General features: G+C 37.2%; 1 protein-coding gene across 1 annotated transcript in view; it reads left to right on the top strand.

Moving 5' to 3' along the window:
* sdc3 (syndecan 3) overlaps positions 1 to 25,300 on the top strand; it is a 28,337-nt gene extending 3,037 nt beyond the window's left edge. The window contains exons 2-5 of the mRNA XM_026288652.1: positions 16,594 to 16,687; positions 18,261 to 18,892; positions 19,917 to 20,148; positions 21,682 to 25,300. Of these exons, the coding sequence (XP_026144437.1) occupies positions 16,594 to 16,687; positions 18,261 to 18,892; positions 19,917 to 20,148; positions 21,682 to 21,848 (1,125 nt within the window). The 3' untranslated portion in view covers positions 21,849 to 25,300. The remainder of the gene's footprint in view (positions 1 to 16,593; positions 16,688 to 18,260; positions 18,893 to 19,916; positions 20,149 to 21,681) is intronic.
* The last annotated feature ends 214 nt before the right edge of the window (positions 25,301 to 25,514 follow it).

The raw sequence follows: 25,514 nt of genomic DNA, 5'->3' as shown, positions 1-25,514 counted from the left end.
ACCCAGAACCCTGCTGAGATTATAACCCTACAGTAGGAAGGGCAATTTCCGTCCCGTTTGAAATGATCAGAGGTGGTTGTTAGGATGGGCCTCTGAACTTCTACATAATAGGGAGGGATTTCAGCAAAAACAGTTGGCAGTTGTGACACACCTGACTAAAATCCAATTGCACAACAGGGAGCGTTTGGTTTTGGAAGAATTTAATGAGTAATGTTTGACTTAATTTTGAAATCCATTCAATCTTCTGGTTTCTCGGAAATCTGAGCACACGTAGCTTTCTACGTCATACACATAGTCCGAAATCCCAATGTAGCGCAATTACAATTTGGCATGTAAATGTAGTTTACGTCAATTGTGATATTTAAAAAAATGCCAGGTGTCAGTCTGTCACAACTCTGCTTTTATCATGCTACATAAACATACATGCACTAGACGGACGTGTTTGACTGTGGTGATCGTGTCTCATGTCTTGACATGCATGAGACACAGTGTTTTAAAAATGCGCTGCTCAAGTTCAAAGTAGATTGACTTTTAATAAATGCATCTCTAGTTCTTGTTTTTTCCTCAATCCGCTGCCCTACATTTCCCAGTTTTAAATGCAAAAACGTAATCTATGTGAACAGCCTCATATGTTGCTTTTTTCCTACATAAAAAGCATCTAATAAAGCTTGTCAGTTCTGTATAACAAGTGCTGCATAAAAATTTGAATGTTGAATTTGTTCCTAATTTGGCAAAGCATGTTCTCAGACACTTCTATAAAGCCAGTCCAAATGTTTAACATCTGACCACTCTAAATTTCTCTAAGCAAATCTCAGTCCTAGCCATGCTGTGGTAATTCCAAGTTGACATAATAAGGGTATTTCCCAAGGCTTCCAGCTGACACTTAGTGTCACTAAAGAAAAGAAAACCTTATCGGATCCACCAAATGGCACTGTGTTCTGGTGTGAAAGTGTTTAATTTAGAGGTGTCAGCCGAGGAGGTTCACCTTATCAGCCCACCTGCTTCACATAAACTAAATGAGCCACATCACGCTCACCTCCCTTTGACCTCCTCACATCCATCAGCCGCCTCCTGCCCGATAACCTGAAGATGATGGATGCGGGTAGGTGAAATCTGGGTCAAATCATTGCCAATGCGAGAGTGTCGTTCATTCATTCAGTTGGAAAAAAAAACACTTGCGGATTCATCTGAAGGAATGTAATTGAGGTTTTTGTGACGTGTTGATTAGCACAGATAAGCTGAAATCTGTTGCAGTGAGATTCTCTCAAAGGAAGTGAATAGCGCTGATCAGTACGTTTAAAAAAAAAAAAAAACACAGTAAAGCCACAAGACGTAAACAACATGACTGTTAATGTTAACCTAATTTTAGTGTGGAAAAAAAATCACTTCCTAACCTCTTCTGTGTCAAATTCTATTCGGTTTTACTGGAAATAAAACCTAAAACCTTAAAAGGACCATATAAATGACTTACAACTCAACAAATTTTGCAACTTTACAGCTCGAAAAATACATACGTTTTACAGATGTAAAACTATAAGCTTCACATTTCTCCTTTTAAATCCTCCAAAAATGAGCCCCATGAATTTACTTTCCTTAAATACATCCATAAAACCTTGATTCCTGCTTTTTAAGCTTATTCCGTTTTAAAATCAGTTTTGCTATATGCGGCATACATGAAATAGTAATATGCATACAGAAAAAAAACACCAACTACATACAACATTAGAGAACTACTGGAAATATATATATACACCTGTGTATAATGACATGGGTATTGCACATGTAAACATTATACATATGGAGATTCCCCATGAACCTCATAAAGAACCTCTTTTTTTTTTTTTTTAAAGAAACATAGGGATGAATCAAAATTATTTCTTGTAGTAATCAACATTATGTTGGCAATGACTGGATCTCCTTCTGTTGTTCACTCATATCGAACCTGGAATATTCCTGTCACACCTAGACCTGGGAGGCAGGAGAAAGAACATGCTGTGATTGAATATTACAAGCTATGATGCTGCAGTGTAGAAACCCATTTTAGGACCAGAGCTAGTATAGCCACGCAAAGAGAAAAGAGAGAGGGATGAATTGCTGAGAGAGGTGGAAACGGAAAGAGGGAGGGAGAAAGGTGGGGACTATCAGGGCTCGGTGCTCTTTCCCAGGAGACTGTGTTCCTCTACCTGTTCTCCACAGTGTCACCATGACAACAGCAGAGCACATCTCCATCACTGCCATATCTCTGGTCTCTCCCTTCTCGTTCTGTCATTCACCCTTTTCTCTTTCCGTGCATGCTCTTTTTCATTCTGTCTCTCTCGGTCTCCCTCGCTAATTAAGATGCGGCTTCGGCAGTCTGGTGGGGGAGGGGAGATCACTCCGTACCTGAGAGAGATAGACTGGCTAGGAGGAAAGGGACACGTGAACTGTTTTTTACAGTTGCATGTGTGGGCATTGGTGCGTTTATAATGGGTGTAATGTTTTCTTATGGGTGTGGTTTTAGATGTGTAAATGGCAGTTGTGATCGGTATCTCAGAAAAAGCCGCAGCGTGATTGAATGTCTTTCCCGCTCAAAAATGACGAGTGCTTTTCTGTCCCAAATTTCTGTGTGCTTGCGTGCGCCATGCTATAATAAGAGCCTAAATTAGAGAGCATTGGCAAGAGGCGTTCCAAAACCACAATGAGTTTTAAGATCCCTCACCAAGCCGCTCTATAAATATGAATACAGCTATTGTAGCCAAACAGGACAGCCCTTGCCCGGAGTAAACGTGTTTTTGCGCATGTGTCCTTCCATTTCCTCCTACTCCTCCTTCCCTGTCTGTTTGTTTCTTCTGCAGATGTTCTCATGCCCTCTTGTTTGGGGAAGGGGTTGGGGTAGTGACACATTTCCGTGGAGATCCACGAGGATAATTGGGTTAACGAGAGAATGGGGGTGCGGCCCTGTGCTCCAGGGACATCTGGAATGTCGTTAACTTTCCAGTAGCAGGGTGGGGCGAGGTGAGCGCCAGATGAGCGTCTATAGAATGTTAAAAACAGCGCTGGAGTTAATTGGAAATGAACAATATTTAGATAACGCTGGTGGAGCGTGTCAGATGCGATGTGCAGGCCATTAATCAACAAGATTTGTGTTCATTATAAAGACAAATGATGAACTGCGTTAAAGCAAGTGCTTTCATTCATTTGAGAGCACGCATTCATGGGTTTAATGAGATGGCTTGGTGAAAAAATAGAGCATTTGTTTACATATACGTTTACATTTAGGCAGTTAGCAGATGCTTTTAATCCAAAGCGGCTTACGGATGAGGAACATCGCAAGCGTTTTACCATTCAACTGACAACATTATCTGTAGCTGCACACCAAAATTGGTGTGCAAAGAGAATCTGATGTGGGGTGACGTGTGTATGGCTGTGAGACCATCACTCCAGAAAGTGTTATCACCGTGAAAATGACGTCAGCTAATAAATGAGTCCAGTGAAGGCATGACCTCATCTGTTCAATCTTAATTAACCGACAGAAGCTTCAAGTGCTCTTTGGGGGAAACAAAAAAAACAGTGTAGAGCACTGTCCAGACCACAAAACTGACGAGAGCGGCTCGGTTGGAAAGGCAGTGAAAGGATTGAAAACTTTCTGGAAGTGCGCAGCTTATGTTTGCATCTCTGTGAGTTACCGTGAAAAAATGCAAAGTGTACACAAGACAAATGAGTCCTGAAAATTTAAGAGCGTCTGTTCAGAATGCTTTTATAACACTCGTTTAAAACCAAAACATGATACGGTTTACATGTTGGGACAGTACGTTTTGAGGAAAGTTTTTTATTCAGTAAAGATGAAATAAATTGATCAAAAGACAATAAAGATATTTTATAATGTTACAAATGTTTTCTATTTCAAATAAATGCTAATATTGCTGACACTGATGATGTTTTTGGGCACCAAATCAGCATATGAGAATGATTTCTGAAGACTGGAGTAATGACATGCCACCAGAGGAATAAATTACACTTCAATAAATTCCAACAGAAAACAGTTGTTTTGAAATGTAATGACTATATTTCTGGTCATATAAATGTTGTTGAGCATAAAAGACATTCAAAAATGTTACTGGCAATCTATTAAATGGTAGTGCATGTGTGAACTAAACCATATTTAGCTTCAAAGCGGGACTGATAACTGTTTTCTGCTGCTGTGTAAACCCAACCTATATGTGTGTGGTATTTCTGAAGGGATTTCCTGTTGAGAGGGACTTTACATTATTTAGTAGCCTCGGTGGTGGATGACAAAATGTGTGAGTGTGAACTGAACATATACACATAGAAAACTGTATTAGTGACTCTTGCAATTTAGCTCATTTAAATAGTTACAAATTTTGAAGCATTTATCCAGTCAGTCTGAATGAATAATTCTTTAGGGGGTTTTAGTTCCAGTGGATTTATGTTTTATAATATGACTCTGCATAGCTGAACTGACGCCAGACATTGAGATAATAGTTTTAAAATATTTATTATTCATACACACTTTATTTTAGGGATTTATTTATACCAAGTAAAAACTCGCAGATAAGAGCCGAACAAAGAAATTAGCCTGCAGCCAAAAGACAAAAATGTGTGTGAAAGCACACGCATAAAGTAAAATGTCTTCACACATCTTTGAGGATTTAACAGTGTTCACTGCTTGATCCATTTGCATTTTCTTTGTTTCTTAGCCTGCATGCGCAAACATGCACAAAAGGTCATCCTCACCTTCAGTATAACCTATACTGACGCTTAATCACTCAACAGTTGCTCAAATAGTCGTTTGAGTGACTGAACTGAAAGCTTTGTGCACATTGATGTGCAAATAACACACCGTCTTTGCAACTCCATAACCAGAACATCTTCCTATAAAGTAGGTGCAGTCAAAGACAATAGAATACACTGTGTCACTTTTATAGTTTTGAATGGGGAAAAATGCAACCCTCAACATGGCCACTCTATCGAACGAAGCTCCGCCTTCTGAGCAAAAGAGCCAATCGTTTATCGGTAAAGACAGGGCATCACCTCATCTGCCCTTAGAAGTCCCGGTTTCTTTAGAAAGAGTCAGAATATCTTCTATAGATGTTTCATCAGGCGCACGTTCCATGCCCCAAAGTTAACTTTTGGCCTGTGTTCGTTTTTCTGTCTGGCTATCTATATATCTGCATCTACAAACGCAGTTAAAGTTAAGGTGGAGTGTAGACTGAAATTGGGCTCAGGGGGTTGTGCTGTGGGATGTGTTTTACATACATTTATTTATTTGTGCCGCTCACAATATCAAAACTGAATTATTTTCCAGGTATTTTTATATCACTGTATTCCCGAAGGAAGACTACCTTTAATCAGTCTTTTACATTTTCGAAGTCATTTTAATTATATCTCGCATGTTACATGCCTGATAAAGCAGCGTTTGTGAGCTCAGCGCTGCTTTGTGTTCAGCAGTTACTGGGGAAATCTCGGTTTCTCCCACTTTAAAGCACCTCCTGCTGGCAGATTTTCAGTAAGTCTGATTTACGCAGCAAACATATTTTGCTTGTTATCAAAAATAATCTAGTCTAAAGGGCCTACTCGGCTGTTGTTATTGATTCTATTTGGAGTCTACCGGAAGTTAAGGTAGGGCCACAAAAGCGCACATGCGCAGTAACGTTGGTTTGTTATATATATATATATATATATATATATATATATATATATATATATATATATATATATATATATATATATATATATATATATATATATATATATATATATATATATATTTATTTATTTATGTATTTATATATTTTTTTTTATTAATCACTTACCCCCATGTCGTTCCAAACTGTAACATTATGAAGCGATGAGAATACTTTTTGTAAGCAAAGAAAAAAAAAATCAACAATTTGTCTCCTCTGTTTCTCTCTACATCACCGTAGCACCATTTTGGAGAATATGAGCTGAATGCATGCAGCATATTGTTTTAAACATATAGACATTCAATTTCCACTATCTGTGACTGTGGCCTGCTTACAAAGATTATTAATTTCAGCACTTTAGTCAAATGATGTGCAATGACTTCTCAATGCATACTGCAGTACAAGATGATGTAATGCACAGCATTATTGCACACTTTATTGAACAAGCAGTGTAGGTTGTTTTTGTGATGTGAGAAATAATGCTATACTTTGTATTTGTCCATCAATTTTTGACCAAAACAAGCATGATAATCTGTTCCACTGACATGATTGTAAAGTTGTTTTAAAAAATATGATAATCTCAGAATGTTGGCTGAAGAGAGATTCTGCGCTGCTAAACCAGACTCTGAGTTTTTGATAAGAGGGATCTGGCACACACACACACACACACACACACACACAGCTGATGAAATGCAGACTTCTGTCAAGTGTGGAGAATGACTAAGAGAGATACCCTGTAAATAACAGATCTTTCAGTTCTGCACATGAACTGTGATATTACACGAATGAAAGAATAATTTAAACTTTTTCTTATTTTTGAAATTAAATGAATATTGTAAGCACGTCTCCATTATGTGTGTAAAGATTGACGTCTTTTTTCCCCATTGAACACAAAGGATGTAATTTTCATTATTAATTTAAGTTATATTGCTTTGATTTTGCAAGTCAGTAATGACAATTCACACTATTTTCTAAATGCATGTTATTAATAATACCGTGTACAATGAATCCATGCTTATGCTTAAATTTTTACAATTTATTCAGACAAAATAAGAATTTCTATTTTTGGGTCAACAGCCCGATTAAAGCCGTGGTCTGACAGTAGAAGGCCACGGCCTGAATCATCAACAATCTGCTGAATGTCAGGTTCACTACAGATATAATGGAGTTGATGGATTCTGACTCAAACGTGATGTCAAGGCTCACGCTAGCATGCTAGCACCTCCCCCAGCATTTGGCCTCCAAGTCAAGGGCTTAGGCCAAGATCAGTGCTACGCTGTCAGTGGTACAAACACTGAATGATAGTGCGGCTGATATTGCCATGACTGTAGCTAAACGAAGGTCCTCTGGCTGTCACCGCTTTACTGCCAGTAGAATAAATGTGTCAGTAAAGCTCATTTATAGAGCACAGTTAAAATAACCAAAGTACTGACCAGCAATATAACATTAAAAACTCCCAATTCCACATCAAAAAAAGGAAGTCTGTAATTAAAATGAACTGTACCGTTTGTTATTTGGGGTTAACTTCATGTTCATATTTGACTGTAGAGGGCTTATTAAAACCAATGAACTGATCCAGCTGGGAACAGTGTTACAGAAACAGGAACCATAACATAAAAGTCTAAAGATGGCACAGTGGCAGATGTAGACATTTACATGAAAACGTATGCACACATCTCATATTTGACACATCCACTTTTTTTGTATTCTTGAGTCAAGACTAAGATTTTATTTTTCGCATAACATCTCTCATGCTTACCAAAGCTGCATTTATTTGATTTAAAAAAACAGTAAACTTGTGAAATATTTACAATAACTGTTATCTTATAGTTTATTATATTTAAAAATGTAATTAATTTAAACTTCAAAGCTGTGTTCAAGGTTTCAGAGTCATATGATCCTTCAGAAATCATTCACTTGCTGCTCAAGTAACCTTTAGAATTATCAAAGCTGAAAACAGTTGTGCTGCTTAATATTTTTGTTGAAACTGTGATTTTATGAAGTTAATTGTTTTAAGGATTCTTTTATAAATAGACCATTCAAAAGAATAGATTATTTATACAGAAATCTTGTATGACATAAATATCTTTACTAATGCATCCTTTATAAATACATTATTAATTTCTTTGAAACAAAAAAAGGTAGTGTAGATAATGTCAAAATTAAAAAGATGTATCAGTTTATCTAGTCTTTACAGTATATTGTCACATAAATGCTCATGCTCTGTCTGCATCTAATTTGTAAGAATAAATGGATGTCACAGTCTCTCAGAATATCACCGCTATTTGTTAGTAATTGCAATTACCTAAGGTATGATTATACTTTGACAAGTCAGTAACAAGAGCAGCTGTGTTTGGAGGAATGTGACTGTCAAGCTGAGTGCACACAGTATTTCAGTACAACCCCAGATAAACTTTCCAGCGGGAACAAATGGATGCATGCTAAATTCTCAATGAAGACACGCTGCAAACGTGTTAAATAGCTGCCTGTTATTTCATGCATTTGTAAAAGCAGGTGGAGTGTGAAAGCAAGAGATGGATGGAGGAGACCGGAATCAGCTGCCTCAGTCAATCTATTTTGCTCTCCGTTCCTTCCTGCTAATCTCCTCACTTATCATGTTGTGCATGGAAAGTGATATTGATCGATATGAGTAAAGTGAGATACGTGTCCGCTTGGGCAGATGTGCTGGAAACAGATTATGCTGCTTCTAATCCACAAGTGTAGGGATGAAAGATTACAGCAGAATCACCTGCTGGAGGCAGAGCAAAGTGACATGCAGACCCGAGAAGGAGAGAGAGATACAGAGAGAGAGAGAGAGAGAGAGAGAGAGAGAGATATGTCACTGCAGAGCTCCAGTCTGGGGCTAAAATGGTTGCTTAAATCGGACTTGACTTATCCTGGATTTAGGTGATCCAGGATAATTTGAGCAAGTTCCTTTTAATGAATCAGTATAATTTTTAGTTCGACTCACTGAACCACTGAGACATTTTAAGTCCAGTCTGATTAAAACTGAAAAGATACCTATTGTTAAGAATACTAAAACGATAACTATATCCACATTCTGTTTATGATAAGTGCATGCTACAGTTATGACGGCTCAAGATTTTTAAAGCAGGATGGATTGTGACACGCTGTCAGTGTTTTTATTGTTCTTCAGCTAGAAATCTTTTTCTGAAATTGATTTCAATGATATCGTTCCTCTGTGCCATTATTATGGTTTTAGTGGACTATGCAAATTATTTTTAAAACCATATCTTTATCGTTATCATTATGGTTATCATCCTTGGTGTGAATGGGCCATTAGTCTCTTGTCTTTAGCTTTGCGAGGCTTGCTAATTACCGACATATTTACGAAAGTTTTGTTGCAATAAATGGTATTTGAATGTTTTGTTTCAGGGGTCATTTATTCTGGAGGCCTGTATGTGGAGAGTGAGATAACGTTGAGAAAAACAAGTCCACTGCTTTCGTGCTCCCATTCGCTGTATATTTGCACTCGTTTAACTAAACACATTCCATACACTCCACTTTTATCTTTTGGTGTGGAAATGGAAGGAGCGTGTGACTGGAAACATTCCTGCTTTAACCTGATGTTTTTAATGGGTGATGATAACCCTGAAATTAATTCTGGTCAGATGAGTCTCTTTCTGAAGCAAATGTGACTTTCATTTATAATGCACATGCACAGACGCTCACATCACATGATGGTTGAGTAGAGGTTAATGATGTGGGCTGGCAACCCAAAGCTCAAGGATTCTGCAATGAAGCGTCAGACAGATGCCCTGTCATTACTGTGACCTTAAGTAAGACTAACCTCAAGTTACTCGTGCAGGATAGTCCCTGCAATTACTGTACTGTATGTCACTAAATGACATGTAACATAATCTTTGATGGTGTAACAACTGGATTTGAATGACATCCATGTCTTTTTTTTTCTCATTCCACATTGCAAAATCATTGTATGCTATGTATATACACAACATATAAATAAGCCTACCATTAAAATTTTGGGGTTGGTAAGAATGAGTTTCTTATGTTTACTAAGGCTGCAATGTTTATTTGAAATATAAATATATGGTGCTGAAGCAGCTACTGATCCACGGACTGATCCACAGAACACAACATTTGTCCATTATTTTGATATCAAATCATGTAAAAAAAAAAAAAAAGCTTTTTCAGCATTGTGATACTCTTTCATTACAGTAGAGTAACAATCTTTCATAGACATATTTAAATTCAAATATAAACAACATATTACTCATGCATTTGACTGCTAGGTTTTTATAATACGTTGCTGAAACAAGATGCAACACATTTAAACACAACATTAGCCTACTTTTCTTGTTAGGATATCACAAACATTTAAAATTAAAACTCACCACTGACAGAAACCGTCGACTCTCGTGCCTTTTGCATTTAAATATTAATTATTACACGTAATCCAACGGGTCTTAAATAAGTTTGTTTTTCTGCCTCTGTAAACGTGCATATATAATGTTGCCTTGTTTCTCTAAAGTTGCTCTTTTTCTTGTTTTAAATCTAGCAAAAACCCATGTGTTGCGTGTGAAACACAGTAGGCTTTAATTAGTATACATTTATTGTGTAATGACTGCATTTCTGTCTCAATCCATGTTAATTTTTAACGCGAACAAAGCGCTGTCACTTTAATTCAGCACATGCAGCACAGCAAAAAAAGGCTCGGTACGTAAACGATCGCTGCACTGCTCCTGGAACGCATTGACAGATCGCAAGATTCGCAACCGCGTGCAGTATGAACGCTGGAATCCGTTAACATGGGTGTGTAAAAAAATACGCAACGCATACGTACTGTAGACGGAGTATGTGTGTAACTGGCTTTAAAGGAAGCATGTGTCTCTAGATCATTTGGCTATCATAAGCTCTAACACTGAAACAACATACAGAACTAACAAATATTGATACTTACTATGCAATCACATAATAATTGCTGTTAATAGTGTATAAATTGTATAATTTTTTCTGAGAATTGCTGTCATGTGCACATAAACTTACAGTCCCCACTTATAAGCTATTACTAAATATTGTAGAAACAAAATTTTCTGTAAAGTTGCTTTGCAATGATTTGTATCGAAAAAAAGCGCTATACAAATAAACTTGAATTGTGGTGGTCATATGATATCCGTATGATATCTGTTTCGCTGATTTATTTAATCAAAAGTAATTAAATTTTGTTAGATCATTTAGTTAGATTATTTTGGATAATAATTCCAAAGTTCGCGATACAGATGACGACATTCTGTGATCAAATATGATCAACTTAATGTGCTCCATAGCGCCAACCAGTGCATTTAGTTATAACCGACTTAGTTTGCGTGTTTATAGGATTTATAATGGATTCCTGTATTTACGGCCTGCAAATCTACACAACTTGAATAGTATTTTTATTTTTTGCAATTAATAAATACCGAATCTGAGTACACCCCTTATATAAGGCATTCTTGATGAATAAAATGAAAAAAAAAAAAGTTTCAGATACCCAATTTTTGAATAGTAGATCCATTTGCTTCACTTCATCTAAAATTGATAGATAGTGGACGAGGAAATACCTACCAACCCTGTATGCACCTGTACACACATAGAATACAATGCAGTGTTTTTCTCTTTTAGAAATAAAAGATACAAAGCAGTCACTTGGGCGGTACCTTTTCATAAAGGCACTAATACGTACTTTTAAAGTACTAACAGGCATGTGTACCATTTAGTGGTATATTTTTAATATGTACCTTTTAACTCTTGTACCTAAGGGTACCGCCCCAGTGACAGTATTGTAGAGTATAGGTGTCCACGTGACCATTTCCATTGCTTACTTGTGTGTTTGAATGTTTACTTTTGAGAACAAAACTCCATCTGTCCATTTTACCCCCCTTTAAAGACACGTTGAGCTATTAACTGATTGTAGCAGGACATAAAGTTTAACTTTATGTAAAAAACAAAACCAACAAAACCGATATAATATTGTGTCCTAAATGATGATCTCATTACATAAAATGTGCAATCCTTCGTTTGTAAGTGTGATTCTGTAGTGGTGGTAGATGCTATTAAATACTTGACAGTGGACCGAACTTTCACATCCACTTCTGTACTCAAGTCAGGTATGTTGTTACTGAGCAACAACTCTCCATAATAGTCCAGAATTACTCGTATTGCACTTTCAGCAACTCGTCGCTTATTCCCTCGTTTCTATGTACCTTCTCCTCCTTTTTATTTGTGCGGCAAAATTGAGATTGTCCCCAAAGAAATAGGAAATGAAGATCTCCGGGCACATACAGAAGTTCAAACACACACACACTGAGAACAGCAGGGGATTCTGGGATAGAGGGAGGACTGTTCATAATGACAAAGGCTGGCCACACACACTCGCCCTTACATGCACACCCACATACTCACAAAGACAAGCCATTCCCTAGCCCCTGGCTGCATTTTTTAGCTGCTTTGAAAAGTTTCTTAGAAACACAAGAGAAGTTATGATCCACAGGAAGCCCCATCTGCTTGTGAGGAGAAAGAGTTCATTCACCCAGACACACACGGACACACAAATACACACACAATACCATCCTTGAACCTTCACAAACACTGCATACTCGAATCACTTGAATCTGCACTTTTGAGTTTATTAAAAGTCTGTTTGAAAGCAGTCATGTTACGCACATGCTGTCGCGAGTTAACCCCGTTTTACCCTGTTATCCCAGACAGCAGTGATTCGGGTGTTTTAGGCTGGCTGTCGTGTGGGAAGAGCGGTCATGACTTGGATAATATACCATGAAAGTGTTTCCATGGCAACTTCTCAGCAGAAGGCTTTCCAGAAACTTTCCCCACATAACACTTGGAAAACCCAAGCCAAAACTGCCTTTACTGCTCATCTAATCTAACAAATCGTTTATCACGAAATTCAGATTTCTATTCTAACACAGAAGCCACTGTTTTATGTTTGAGTAAAACAGTAATGACTTTTATAAGGAGCTCAAATTAAAAATGTTATGCATTTATTTACTTTAATACACATTTTTATTGTTAATCATTTTTAATTTTTTTTTTTACATTTATTCTTTTGCTTTCAAATTTCTATAGTTCAACATAGAGCAGTATTTTTAACAATAGTTATTAACTTTAAAATTTGAAAAGTGACAATTGATGAAAAGAAAAATTAATGTTCTTGTATACATTTATGTACTCAATTTATAGTTTATTTTTATTATTATCATTATTAATATTTATTTATATTTTTTTACCCCTGCCCTCCAAACACCTGTCACTTTTAACAACCCAGTTACTTCCAGATCGATTAAATATAGCTCCACCTTACAATTGTTTCTCTTTTAATATCCTTTTCTAATTTATGTCTTAAATGTCACATTAAGGAAGTAAAGAGGGTTGCTGATTTCAAATGCAGTATTTTAGTTTTGTAAAATGTATAATAATTTGGTTATGTGTTGATTAAACCAGGAATAGTTTTTGTCACCACATCATAAATGCTTAATACTTGTGTGCTTTGGAGGATCTCTTATACTCACACACACAGCGTCTTACCCATATGGGCATCCGACATGGTCCTAATCCTGTAGGATTATGGGATCACTTCCTGGTTGGATTAAGGATTGTCCCACAGAAACAGCTGTCCTCTTCATACACGTTTATAACATGCATTTCAAGAGACAAAGTTTAAACTTGTGGGTCACAGGTTTTATAGTTGGAGGTGCTGTAATACATTGGTCTTTTTGGTATTTAAATTTGATTGGCACATATAGTTGTGCATTCAGATATTTTTGTATGTCTAACTCTGGGGTAATGAGGTCATCACCTAGTGACCAAGTCACCTCTTAACTTTACTTACACCGTGATCTCTCTCTCTCTCTCTCTCTCTCTCTCTCTCTCTCTCTTTAACACGCTCTCTCTATCTCAAGTCAGACTCGCAGCTGTTGATCTGGAAAGAAGCCATTAAAGAACCACCACAAATTTGGCAGAGAATGAGAAGACAATACATATTTATAAATTTCTTTCTATGCATTATAGCTGCACAATTATACAATAATCAAAATTGTGTTTATGGCTTCCACGGTAACTTAAATTTCAGTTACTGCATTCCATTATAAATATATTTTAATTATTCAGCAAAGCATATTGCATAGTTATTTTTCATCATTTTTATGCTGCTAAGAGAATTTTGATTTACACAAACATTGCCTCCAGCAAAATAAGCATTACAATGCAAAATGCAAACAATGCAAATAAAAATCATAATTACAAATTTAAAGAAAACTGATAGTTCATAATTGTGCAGCCCTAGTGTATTTTTTCATCATTTATGTGCCGCCAGACGGGTGGATGTTATATTTACATTTGACTCTAAAAAGCTTTTCCCCACACCCCCTCTTTATCTGTACGTGCACACACGCGCACACACACACACACACACACACACACACAAACTGTTTGTGAAGATCTCTTGCTGTGCGTGTCAGTTCTACCCCTTAATCATGTCGTAGACCAAATTACACCACAAACCAACCCCACCATTACAGGGGAGGATACACAGACATCCACAAACACACAGTCTATCCAAATATGCATACTGGCTTAGTCTTGCATCTTGAGCACCAGGTTTTGTAGAGACATATGTGATTTGGAAAAGAGATCCGGTGCATCTGCAGCATGTATTTCTGAGTTTTGTACAGGTTGGAGAGGAAATCGAATTAGACCTGATTGCATTTAGTGAATGGCCTGTGGTTAATAGCAGTTCAGATCGAGGCACAGTGGGATCTGATTCCCTGGTGTTCAAATGCACTTTGAGCTTAAAAAAAGATCAGCGCAAATCCATAGCACTATTTAGAGCTGGTTTAGTTGATAAAATGGCTAGAATGGAATCTCTTCAGATTGCTAGTATGTGTTTGGCACTAGAGAGAAAGATGTACTGTAGTCACAATAGTCCGAAAGATTTACCCAGTAATATAACATTATGCATCATGAATATTGTGGTGATTTAAATGTGCTTTTTATAAGGCTATTATAATGCCCTAAAGGTCCTTCCTTGTCTCCAAACTATTTATGAATATGAGTGCATTAAGACAGAGATATGCTTCTGGTATAAACTGATGCATTTCAAACTGTTTTCCTCAAAACGGTAATGGAAATGTGTTTGATATATTTACATATTTACATTTTTAAGAAAGTAATACTTTTATTCAGGAAAGACACTGAACGAAAATGTGACGGTAAAGACATTTATAATGTTACAAAAGATTAAGATTTCAAATAAATGCTGTTTTTTTTTTTTCATTTTCTTTTTATCAAAGAATCTTTAGTTTCTACAAAATATTAAGCAGCACAATAAATAAAGAAAATACTATTTCCTGAGCACCAAATCAACATATTAGATATGATTTCTGGCTGATCTTGTGATACTGAAGACTGGAGTGATGGCTAATGAAAATGATAGATTTGCCATCACAGGAATAAATTACATGTTAAAATACAAAACATTGTAATTCTGTTTACTGTATTGTAATCCATTTCACTTTTTTATTGCATTTTTGATCAGTAATGCAGCCTTGTTGAGCATAAGTGACTTCTTTCCAGAAACATTAAAGGAAATCCTAGTGATTAATTTTATAGATGCATAATGTTATAGAAGTGAATCACACATGCTTACAATGCAAAGCATGAAGTCACATAAATATAGGCTACATTATGTGCATAATATGTAATTAGACCAGATACAAAACTGGGCACCGTTATAATAGTGTGTCTGTTTGTGTGTGATGCTCTTAAGCTTAAGTGCATGCTGATTACTGACAGCATTTTGGGGCCAGTCTGTGTGTTTATGGGGGATTACTGGGAGGGCATGGGAAGGGTTTATGGGTCTGAGTATTTATGGGGTGTTGCTGGGATGGAGACCCAACCAATCATGAGAGCTGGGGGAAGGAAAGCAAACACAAGAGTAAAGAATGATTGAGAAGAGGGGGTAGTGCTTTTACACCAATGGTTAGGTGTTGCGTAATGTTGTTTTTGAAAGCGTCACTCTGAACATGTTGGCTGCTGACTATACTTACTGTACATTCAATATTTTTAAGGACATTTGTTGCCAGAAACAGCCTCTTAAATTTTATGTTTGATGGGTACTGCTAATTTGTTTAGAATTTATTTGTGACCCTGTTCCCACAAAACCACCTGAAAGCTGAATAAATAAGCTTTCCATTGATGTATGGTTTATTAGGATAGGGCAATATTTGGCCGAGATACAATTATTTGCATATCTGGAATCTGAGGGTGCAAAAAACATCTAAATACTGAGAAAATCGCCTTTGAAGTTGTCCAACTGAATTCTTAGCAATGCATATCACTAATCAAAAATTAAGTTTGATATATTTACAGTAGAAAATGTACTAAATATGTTCATATGTTCATGATCTTTACTTAATTTTTCCTAATGATTTTTGACATCAAAGAAAAATCTATCATTTTGACCCATATGATGTTTTTTTAGCTATTGCTAAAAATATACCCCAGTGACTTGAGACCGAGTTAGAGTTAGAGACTTGAGTTTGAGGTTTTGAGGCCCAGGGTCACATTTGACGAGGGTTTTTGTGTGTTTTTATGACCACAGTTTTCTGGTTTATGTGACACGTTGGGTCAGTCGAGAGCTCCTTTTCTGCTGAATTTTCATCCCTATTTCAGAAATTGGGTTAAAGGCAAGTGTTGCCCTTAGCAACAGGCCTCTCGATGAAACTGCTCCCCACTCTAGACCCCTTCGCTCTTACACACATTAACACACACACAGTTCATCTGAAATTGGCTTTGAAACAATGTACTGCTAAATCATTCCACTTGTGGTAGATTTGCACAAACGTTTCTGACTTCTGTTCCTCTGTTTTTAAAGGCACAGCGACGCACGTCTCGACCAAGAGATGATGAGAGTTCTGGAGATGAATTTTACGACGATGAGGACTTCTTCTCTGGATCCGGCTCTGGCTGTGAGTTTGATTTGTGATGTGTTTCTGTATGTGTCACTTTAGCATGTTTGTGACGTGTGAGTGTGAATCACTCATTACGAGGTCACAGCTGCCTTGTTTAAAAGTCCAGCCCGGGCTCCCAATCCCCTCACCAGCTGGTATAATTCTCACAACTCAACGCCTTATCCCCCTCTTCATCTCTTGCGCTGTCTCACTTTGCGCTCTCTCTCTCTCTCAGCCCCTCTGTCTCACATTCCTCCCACAACTTCATACATTTATTTTAGCCTCTGCTAACTGATGCCCACGGACTGACAGTAAAAAACGCCCTTCTTTTCTTGTAAATAAGGAGCACTTCTTCTTATATGTGTGTGTGTGTGTCTTTGTGAGTGATCATCTGATCCTCAGTAATCAGATTACTGTAAATAAGATCATTTAATCAGCAGGAATCTGGGTGTGGACGGCCAATATCCGCTAGTGCTTGGGTGTTTCTTTAGAGCACTTTTGGCCCTGTGGTGTTTCAGAAAATAAACTCTCTTCAAACACGCTTTTCACACATTATTTAATTTGACCGCTAACGTTACTGAACAGGGGACATCAATATCTCACAAGAGACTTCTGTGATTTTGTTGAAATTAATTTAGTTGGATTTCCACCACAATGTCATTTCCATCCCGTCTCAAGTGAGGTTTTGTGTTTAATACAATTTACATATTTTAAATGGACTGAAAAGGAATAAACGGCTCATTTTCATAGCCACCATTTTATATATATCTTAAATTTTGACTTTAAAAAAACATTTAATAACATAAATTAAAATAACAGTTTTTGCATAGTTTTGCAATTGATAGAAAAATCCAAAATATATTTAATGTAAAACAAAATGTAAAAAGGGTAACATTTCCCATTTTTTTCCCCATTACACTAACAACCCATGGTAAAAATCACAGCTTGTAATAATTCTGTATGTGTTAAAAAAAAAAAATTATATAAATGAAACAACTTCACTAAACATTGAAGTAGTTTCTGATCATTTTAGTCTGTTTTGATTAAAACTATTTTAGATTAGTTTTTTTTTAAATATAAAAACTTTCATCATTTTTAAGCATCAGGGATAAACGATCAATTCGATTTCTAAAGCATCTGAAACATAAAACAGCAAAAAATAAAGACAGTATTAATGTGGCTTTAATTTATTAGAAATAACAAAAATCTGTTATCTGTTGAAATCAGTTAGTTTTAATAAAAATCCCAATCCTTGGGACATGGTGTATGTTTATATGTAAGTACAGAGCCACTGTCTGTGTGTGTGCGCTTTATCAACAGAGTTTGTGTGTCGCTGTGGCGCTTGATTTGTTCTTTGTTTCTAGTGTGTGTGCATGTGTATTTCTTACCAAGGTTATTGATATTTTATACATGTGTTGCCATGGGGATGTTCACATTCCTGATCTGACCAATCCAAAGGTTGCTTTGAAGCCTCGCAGATGCTTTTGCTAGGTATCATATGACACATTAACACAGTCTAAAATGGCTGTGAGTATTGATCTCCTTCACCCTGTCTCACCGTGTTTTCATTGCTCTTTCTCTACGCCTCCAGTTCCAGATGTGGACATTAGTCCAACTTCAGCAGGTGTGATGGTCACTACAGAAGAGCCCCTCCCACTTTCTACCACACAGGCCACTGGCCCCGCCCCCTCGGCCTCCCCCGCTGCCGAGCCAAGTAGCCCACCTCCACCTGAGGTGGAACGCGAGAGCAGCTTGGGACAAGATGTAGACAGAGACGGCAAGGAGGAACAGGAATCTAAAATCCTAACAACTTTAGAACCTGATAAAGATGAAGAGGAACAAGAGAGATCGAAAGCTACGGTTGCCCCCCGGCTGACTGATGTTCCTCTAGTGTTCGTGGACTCATCCACCGCTCTGGTTGAGACTACAGTGGCCAGTAGTGATCTGGAGGACCTCTTCACCACAGAAGAAGAGGATCTATTCCTTACTACAGAAACCATCATGTTAGAGACATCCAGCACACCGGAGACAACAACAGATGACATCATAACCACTGAGGTCATCCCAACCACTGTTGCGTCCACCACTGCTAAGCCAACCAGACCACGTCCTACTCCGACCACTCCGAGCACCGCCCCCATACGACCCCGGAAACCCCACACTACCCCCAGCAGAGCCACCCCGACTGAGAGCAGCACTCGATCAGTGATGACCACAACACAGGTTAGATAGTCCTCCGTATACATGCATAAAAAAAGAAACAATATTACATGTAAGGATGAAACACTATGAAAAGTCATAGTACAGTAGTAGTATATAGTACTCATAGGCCAGTACAGATAAACCAGTAGTTATTTTTTATAAATAGAAAATCTATCTAACAAATAAGTAATATTCCAAGAGATGCAGCAGTATGAAAATCCCAGCCAATACTGAGAAAGTGATTATTTTTAATAAATGGTAGATATTAAAATCTTAATTAATTTGAGAATTATCTAATCTTTAATTAAACATAAAACACTAAATATTTAAATCATAAAAGGCTTCAAGCGGATTTAGGCAGCAGAACATAAAAAAATCTACAAACAAATTTAAAAATGGATATTTGTTTTGAGACCTGTTAAACATTACATTTATGAGTATTATTTGAATATTACAGTATTAGCAAATTATTCGTTTTAAAGATCGAGTTTAAGTGAGTGTTAGATGTGGGCGAAGGCAAGCTAACTTAAAATCGTGGAAATGCGCAGTTAAATATTCATCATCGACAGATATAGGTGCATTTAAAAAAATCTTGCAACATTGGCCAATAACCAGTATGGTGCCAATATAATGTGCATCCCTAATCACATTATTGCTTTTGACATGACTGGTTTGCTCTGTAAGTATTCTCTTATTCCCTTTGGGATCAAATGCAGTTGCCTCAAAAGGTTTTTGAACATTAACGACAAAAAAAAGAACAAAGTATGAGTGGCATTATTTGTTCTGTCATTGTGAATGAATTCCATTGATTTAGTATGTGCATACTGCATCAAAACCACACTCTCATCAGATGCTTTTATCACTAATCTTTGCGAAATCTACTCTCAAAAACCAAGTTTATAACATATTAAAACCAAGAACTTCTAGAGAAAAGTCGGTCAGCTGTTTTCCTCCGTTTCTCTGGAAATGTTCTTAGCTATACATGATCTGTTGCACAATTTCGAAGGGTTATCATTTTCCTTTCCTTTTTTTACTCCTCATTTAGACACAAACAACAGATGAAACCGTAAATAATGAAGTTGCAGGACCAAGTCCAAGTGGTGATTTTGAAATCAGCGAGAATGGAGTTCGCCAAGGCAACGAGGTCAGGAGAGGCAAAGGGGTGCCTGGCCTGGCAGCAGAACCAGATCTGACTGGTAACACAGTAGATGCTGCTGGGAGCTCAGCCGCTCAACTTCCACAGAAGAACATCCTTGAGAGGAAGGAGGTTTTGATAGGTGAGGGATGCCTGACACATTCAAACATTCAACCCTACTCCCACAACCCAGTTCAGTCTTCCATTTTTTATTTTTTTGGCTTCTGTCTTTGAAACTGTCTATTTGTCTTGTATATAGCTTTCATTTTTTATTTTTGTACATGTTTTTGTCTGTCTCCCCGTTGCTTATAAGATTAATAGACCACACTGAACTGAAAAACTTTATGGCATTATTGTCAGCTTAACATATACTTTACTGTTTGAAAGTTTGTGGTTGGTGATATATATTTTTGAAATAAGTATCTTATGTGCACTAATAACAATAAAGTACATAGTAAGAATATAAGTTAAAAATTATTTAAAATAACTATTTTTATTGGAATATATTTTTAAGTGTAATTTATTCCTGTGAAGGCGAAGCTGATTTCTTTGAGAAAAGAAAAACAACTTTTGCCAACATCTGACCCCAAACGTTTGAACATTAAGAGATATTGTGTTCAAGGTTCAAGCATGAAATTGCAAGCTAGACATTAGTTGTTAGCAATATTATTAGTAGGAGTATTATGTTTGGAGTAACAGTTGTTTAAAGAACAGTTCTCCCAAAAATGATTTATATTTTTGCTGTCCTATCTCTTTAATAACAGCTTGCTCTTATGATCTCAAGCAAAAACCTCCAGTGGACTTAAGTTTATTTCTCTGAGGAGAAGACGGTCTTCTGCTCTTTGTCTTTTTTCCTTGTTCACATTCACCTTCTCTGTTTGTTTTGCTGCCTCTCTGTCTCCATCTCCCATCTCGTTTCAATCTGTCATCTGATATGCTGTCTCTCTCTCCTCAGCCATTCTGATTGGAGGACTGTTTGCCTTTGTATTTGCAGACTTCCTGGTCATAGGTAAAGATGTAGGAGACGCAGGCTATAGCGTGAAATTAGTTGGATTTTAGCTCGTTTTGTTTTAGCATTTTCAATTTTCGCAGATAAGCTTTAGTTTAGAGAGACTCAAAACTCTCCCTGCCTGGATTAAATGTGTTTTATGTTTGTTTGTCTGTATCTTTATTTCTCTGTCTTGTCACTGGTTTGGTTTTTATCATGCAGTGTGTTTGGTTCAAAACCTTCAGTGAAACTGATTTCAGCTGTCTCTTTCAGAAGAGTTCATTTGTAGTTGTGCTTATTGTTGGCATTGCATCCCCTAAATTCGGACTGATTTTCAGCATAATGAGAGGGGTCAATGTCATAATTTATTTTCAAATTTATTGTCCTATTGATATGTTTAAAAATATAAAAAATTCAGTTTACACATACAATGCCTGAATTCCTTAATAACATGTTTTTACAGGGTTTTTTTATTAATTCATTTTTTAAATAAACTTGTATTTGTATTAATTTATAAAAATATTTTTAATAAAATAATTTAATTTAGTTCATTCTGTTTTTGTCACTGAACAAGAGACATTAGCACATTTATGGATGGTGGGAGAGAACATAATTGTTGTTGAAGTGTTCATAATGATTTGAATTTGAAATGCTGTAAGTAATTAGTGTCTCTTGTTCCTTCTCCAGCGGTGATTGTCGGAGGTGTTGTTGGAGCACTCTTCGCAGCATTCCTCGTAATGTTACTCGTCTACCGGATGAAAAAGAAAGATGAAGGCAGCTACACATTGGAGGAGCCTAAACAAGCCACCGTCACCTACCAGAAACCGGACAAGCAGGAAGAATTCTACGCCTAACATCCATATGTTCATCCTCGTCCATCTCTCCAACCTTGTCCTATCTCCATCTGACCCCCCCCCCCCTTCTTCTTTTCATCTCACCCCTTTTCCTTTGATCCCTTTCTACCCTCGTTTCCCCATGAGAGTGCCTCTCATTCCCACAGACTCTGAACTTTCTTTAAAAAACAACAACAACAAAAAAACTGAAAAAGATCAATGTAGAATAAAATGGAATTGGTTGTGGGTGGAGCTTTGGGAGGGGGCGGGGCCAGAGTGGGGGCGGGATGTGAGTCTACACATACACAGAGAAGAAAAAAACTTTTTTAAGAACATGTTATTATTAATATGTTTAGGATCGTTGTTCTATGAAATTATGACCTGAATCTTTTTTTTTGTAAAGACACTGCGTTTCAGATGTGTTTCCTGCACAATATTATGGGAGCAAAAAATAAATAAATAAAAAAACAGCATGAAAAATGAGGGAGAGGGAAAGAACACAGTTGGGGTCATGGAGGGATTGTGAAAGTCAAGCGAGAAAAAGGAGCAGAAATAAGAGTTGCATGGCAGAAATAGAAGAGGAATTTGAAATCCGTCCTCAAAATGCTCTTCTGTCACCAAGGTCATAGATCCAACGTGGTGTGGTGCCTTCCATTTCCCTGGTGCTAGAAACAGCTCGAGCAGAGCGAGTGTTAGTGTGTGTGTGCTTGTGCATATGTGTGCGAATGTGTGTCTAAGGTGCCTTTGTGACCCCAGCCTAGACTCACGCGCGCACACATGCACAGGTGCATACACTCGGCCCGACTCCCTCTGCTGGTTGAGAGCATGTGTCAGCACAACGGTACTGTCCGATCAGAGAAGGGAGCCCGAAACACGTACACAGCACATTAAAAACACTGAAGATTTGCTGTGAGGGAGCGCATGCATAGAATCAGGGGAATAGCCTCTCCTCTGCTCTGTATAAAGACTTTAGTAATCATTAGTAATAATCAATAATATATCAGCAGCTCGGAATGGAAGGAAAATGGTGATCATAATATTCGTAGCGAAGGATATTATCTATTTAGCTGTGCAGTAAGGTTTTATCGGTGTAAATATCAACTCGACTTTTTATTTTTGTCAAGCTTTTAACCATGCTATTATAGTAAAAAACTAAACACACACAGACACATATGCTATCATTATCCAATTTTTGTCCGTTTAACCTGGAGAAATGCTGAAACCTTTGCTTCAGGTTTATTATCATTTCACCAGTCATTAGTCAAGCGTCTGGTTTTTGTTTTGAAAGCACAAGATTAGTCTCTCTCACCATCACATTCAGTTACAAACGGAGAAATTTCCACTCGCATACATGCCACACAAGCAGCCCTGATGGACAGTTTTGCTCAAGACGGATGTTGTAGGAACGTGTTGACGAGGAACGTGTGTGATTAGGGAGTTGGTGAACGTAAACCTAATGGTTTGCGAGAAAAATAGCTTGTCTAATAGAAAGAAATCTGAGTTTAAAGCCTTTAAGTAGTGCGATTTCAGTGATAGACAAAATCACTGTCACTGTTTTTGTGTTTTATTTGATGTTCATGTCAGGATACATTTAATTCATGGAAACAAAATGACTAGAAATGCATGAATTAGCAATAACAAGCTATCAACAGCTGTCTCTGTGGTTGACATGCTCAGAATGAATGTGACATGTCACGTGATGTGATGTCAGTGTTACTCGCAGCTGTAGCACAAGATGTTCGCAAAATGCCGAAACGATGACAACTTGTCTTAACATATATCGTTTTAAATATCTGATCATGTAAATGTACTATATCCAATCTGGGATGGTTTGTGCACAGTATCCGCACTCTGTCCCTGAAATCGTCTTTTTATATCAACAGTAATGGAGAATTATGCCCCACCCTGTTTATAAACATATCGCTGAGGGTAAAGCTGCCATAACACTGAAATGTGACCTCAAATAATACTACATGTTATATCACAAATCATGTGTTTGGAATGCATGGTTATGATTTTTTACACTCAAGCATATTCGACTGAGTGTGTCTACTAGAGCACATTCAAGACGCCACACTGTTTTCATTGGGATATTCAAGGCAGGTGGGGGAAATCTTGAGACCCGTACGAGGTTGTTGTACTTCAGTCTATGATTGTAATGTCACACCTGTGCAACAGTACCTGTAGCTTGAATATTGTACTCTGTATGATCATGTCCTGACAGTGTGCGAGAGTATGTACGTGTGAATATTGGCTTGTTTTAATGCATCTGCAAGTGTGTTTCACTCCCTAATAGTTCTTCCGTTGTGGGGACATATTCTCCTCTCCCTGCACTTAAATTGCGATGTGACACTGACAATGTTACATAGCATCACAGCCTCTGCATTGTAAATAGGACATAGAGTGATTTCTGACCCATCACAGCACACCTTTAATTAAATTACTATAGTAAGGGCCAGTCTCCTGGACACCGAATAAAAGCTACAGACCAATAATCGGTTTGACCGATATTTTGGGGTTTCTTTTACCAATATTCACATTTCCTACTTGGCTGTGTGTTCTGTAATATTCAGTCTACTGAATAAGTACACCATCTAGTAGATGTCTAAAGAATAGCAGCGATGCCATTACACCACTATATGTTCACATGTAAAATAAAGACGTGTAAATGTTTGCATTATTATGTCACTTTTTACGTGAAACAATGAGAAGCATTTTAACCTAAAGACTCAGAAGACATAGACCATATAGACCATTTAAAAAGTGAAACAACATTCATTACAAAAAAAAAAAAGTGTCTATTAGTTCAGGATTTGTCTTCAGTTGTGTCTAAGAGACTGGCTTTAACAATCAATGCTCACAAAACCTCCGCAATCTTTAGTGTCTAATTGGAATATTGAATTGAATAATGTTAATCAATTGCTTACAAGATAAACTTATAGCTGCAAGTCTACAATTAGTATGTGAAGTTCAGGTATTAAGACATGATGATTGTTTAACATTTTTTGTATAAAACAAGCTGTTTGTGCTAGAGGTTTAATATTTCATCATCCACAGCTTTCACCCCACCACTCCTACAATCTTATCTTGTGAGCAACACATTCACATGTCCTTGTGAAGCCCCCACCTCCCAACAACAAACATGCACCTGTCCATTCTGGAGGTCACTGTGTGTTAACGTTATGGACATCAGAAGAACTTTTGAGTTTGCATTGCGGTCTTTTCTGCTCATTTCTAAACTGTCACTCTTTCTATTCATAGCCAAATATGAGGCGGGCCTTCCTGTGTCTGTGTGCAAATCACAGACCAGCATGGTCCTGGTCTGACGGTTGCCCAGCGTGGTTTTATACATGAACATTTTTAAAATAAACTTTTGTTTTTCTTTGTTTTTCTCATTGATTGATTTGTGTATAAAGAGGCAAAGTTCTGTCACTAATATGCCACTCTATTCTAAATAAAAACCTGATTGGTTATCTCTGTAGCTGCTGTGATTTAATTGGTTAAAAGCTTGAAGAATAGAATTGGTAGAATAACATAGTAGCCTTCTATAATATTATTGTAGTATGTATACCAAGAACTTTGAAATTAGAAAACAATTAAAATTAACATGAAAATGAAAAAATATTTTATAGTACCTCAATTATACTAAACTAACACTGGATAGCTGCAGACCTAGTTTTTAGCTTT

The sequence above is a fragment of the Carassius auratus genome, chromosome 19 (assembly GCF_003368295.1).
Source record: "Carassius auratus strain Wakin chromosome 19, ASM336829v1, whole genome shotgun sequence".
Lineage (NCBI taxonomy): Eukaryota > Metazoa > Chordata > Actinopteri > Cypriniformes > Cyprinidae > Carassius > Carassius auratus.
This window is presented reverse-complemented; position numbering and strand designations above follow the sequence as displayed.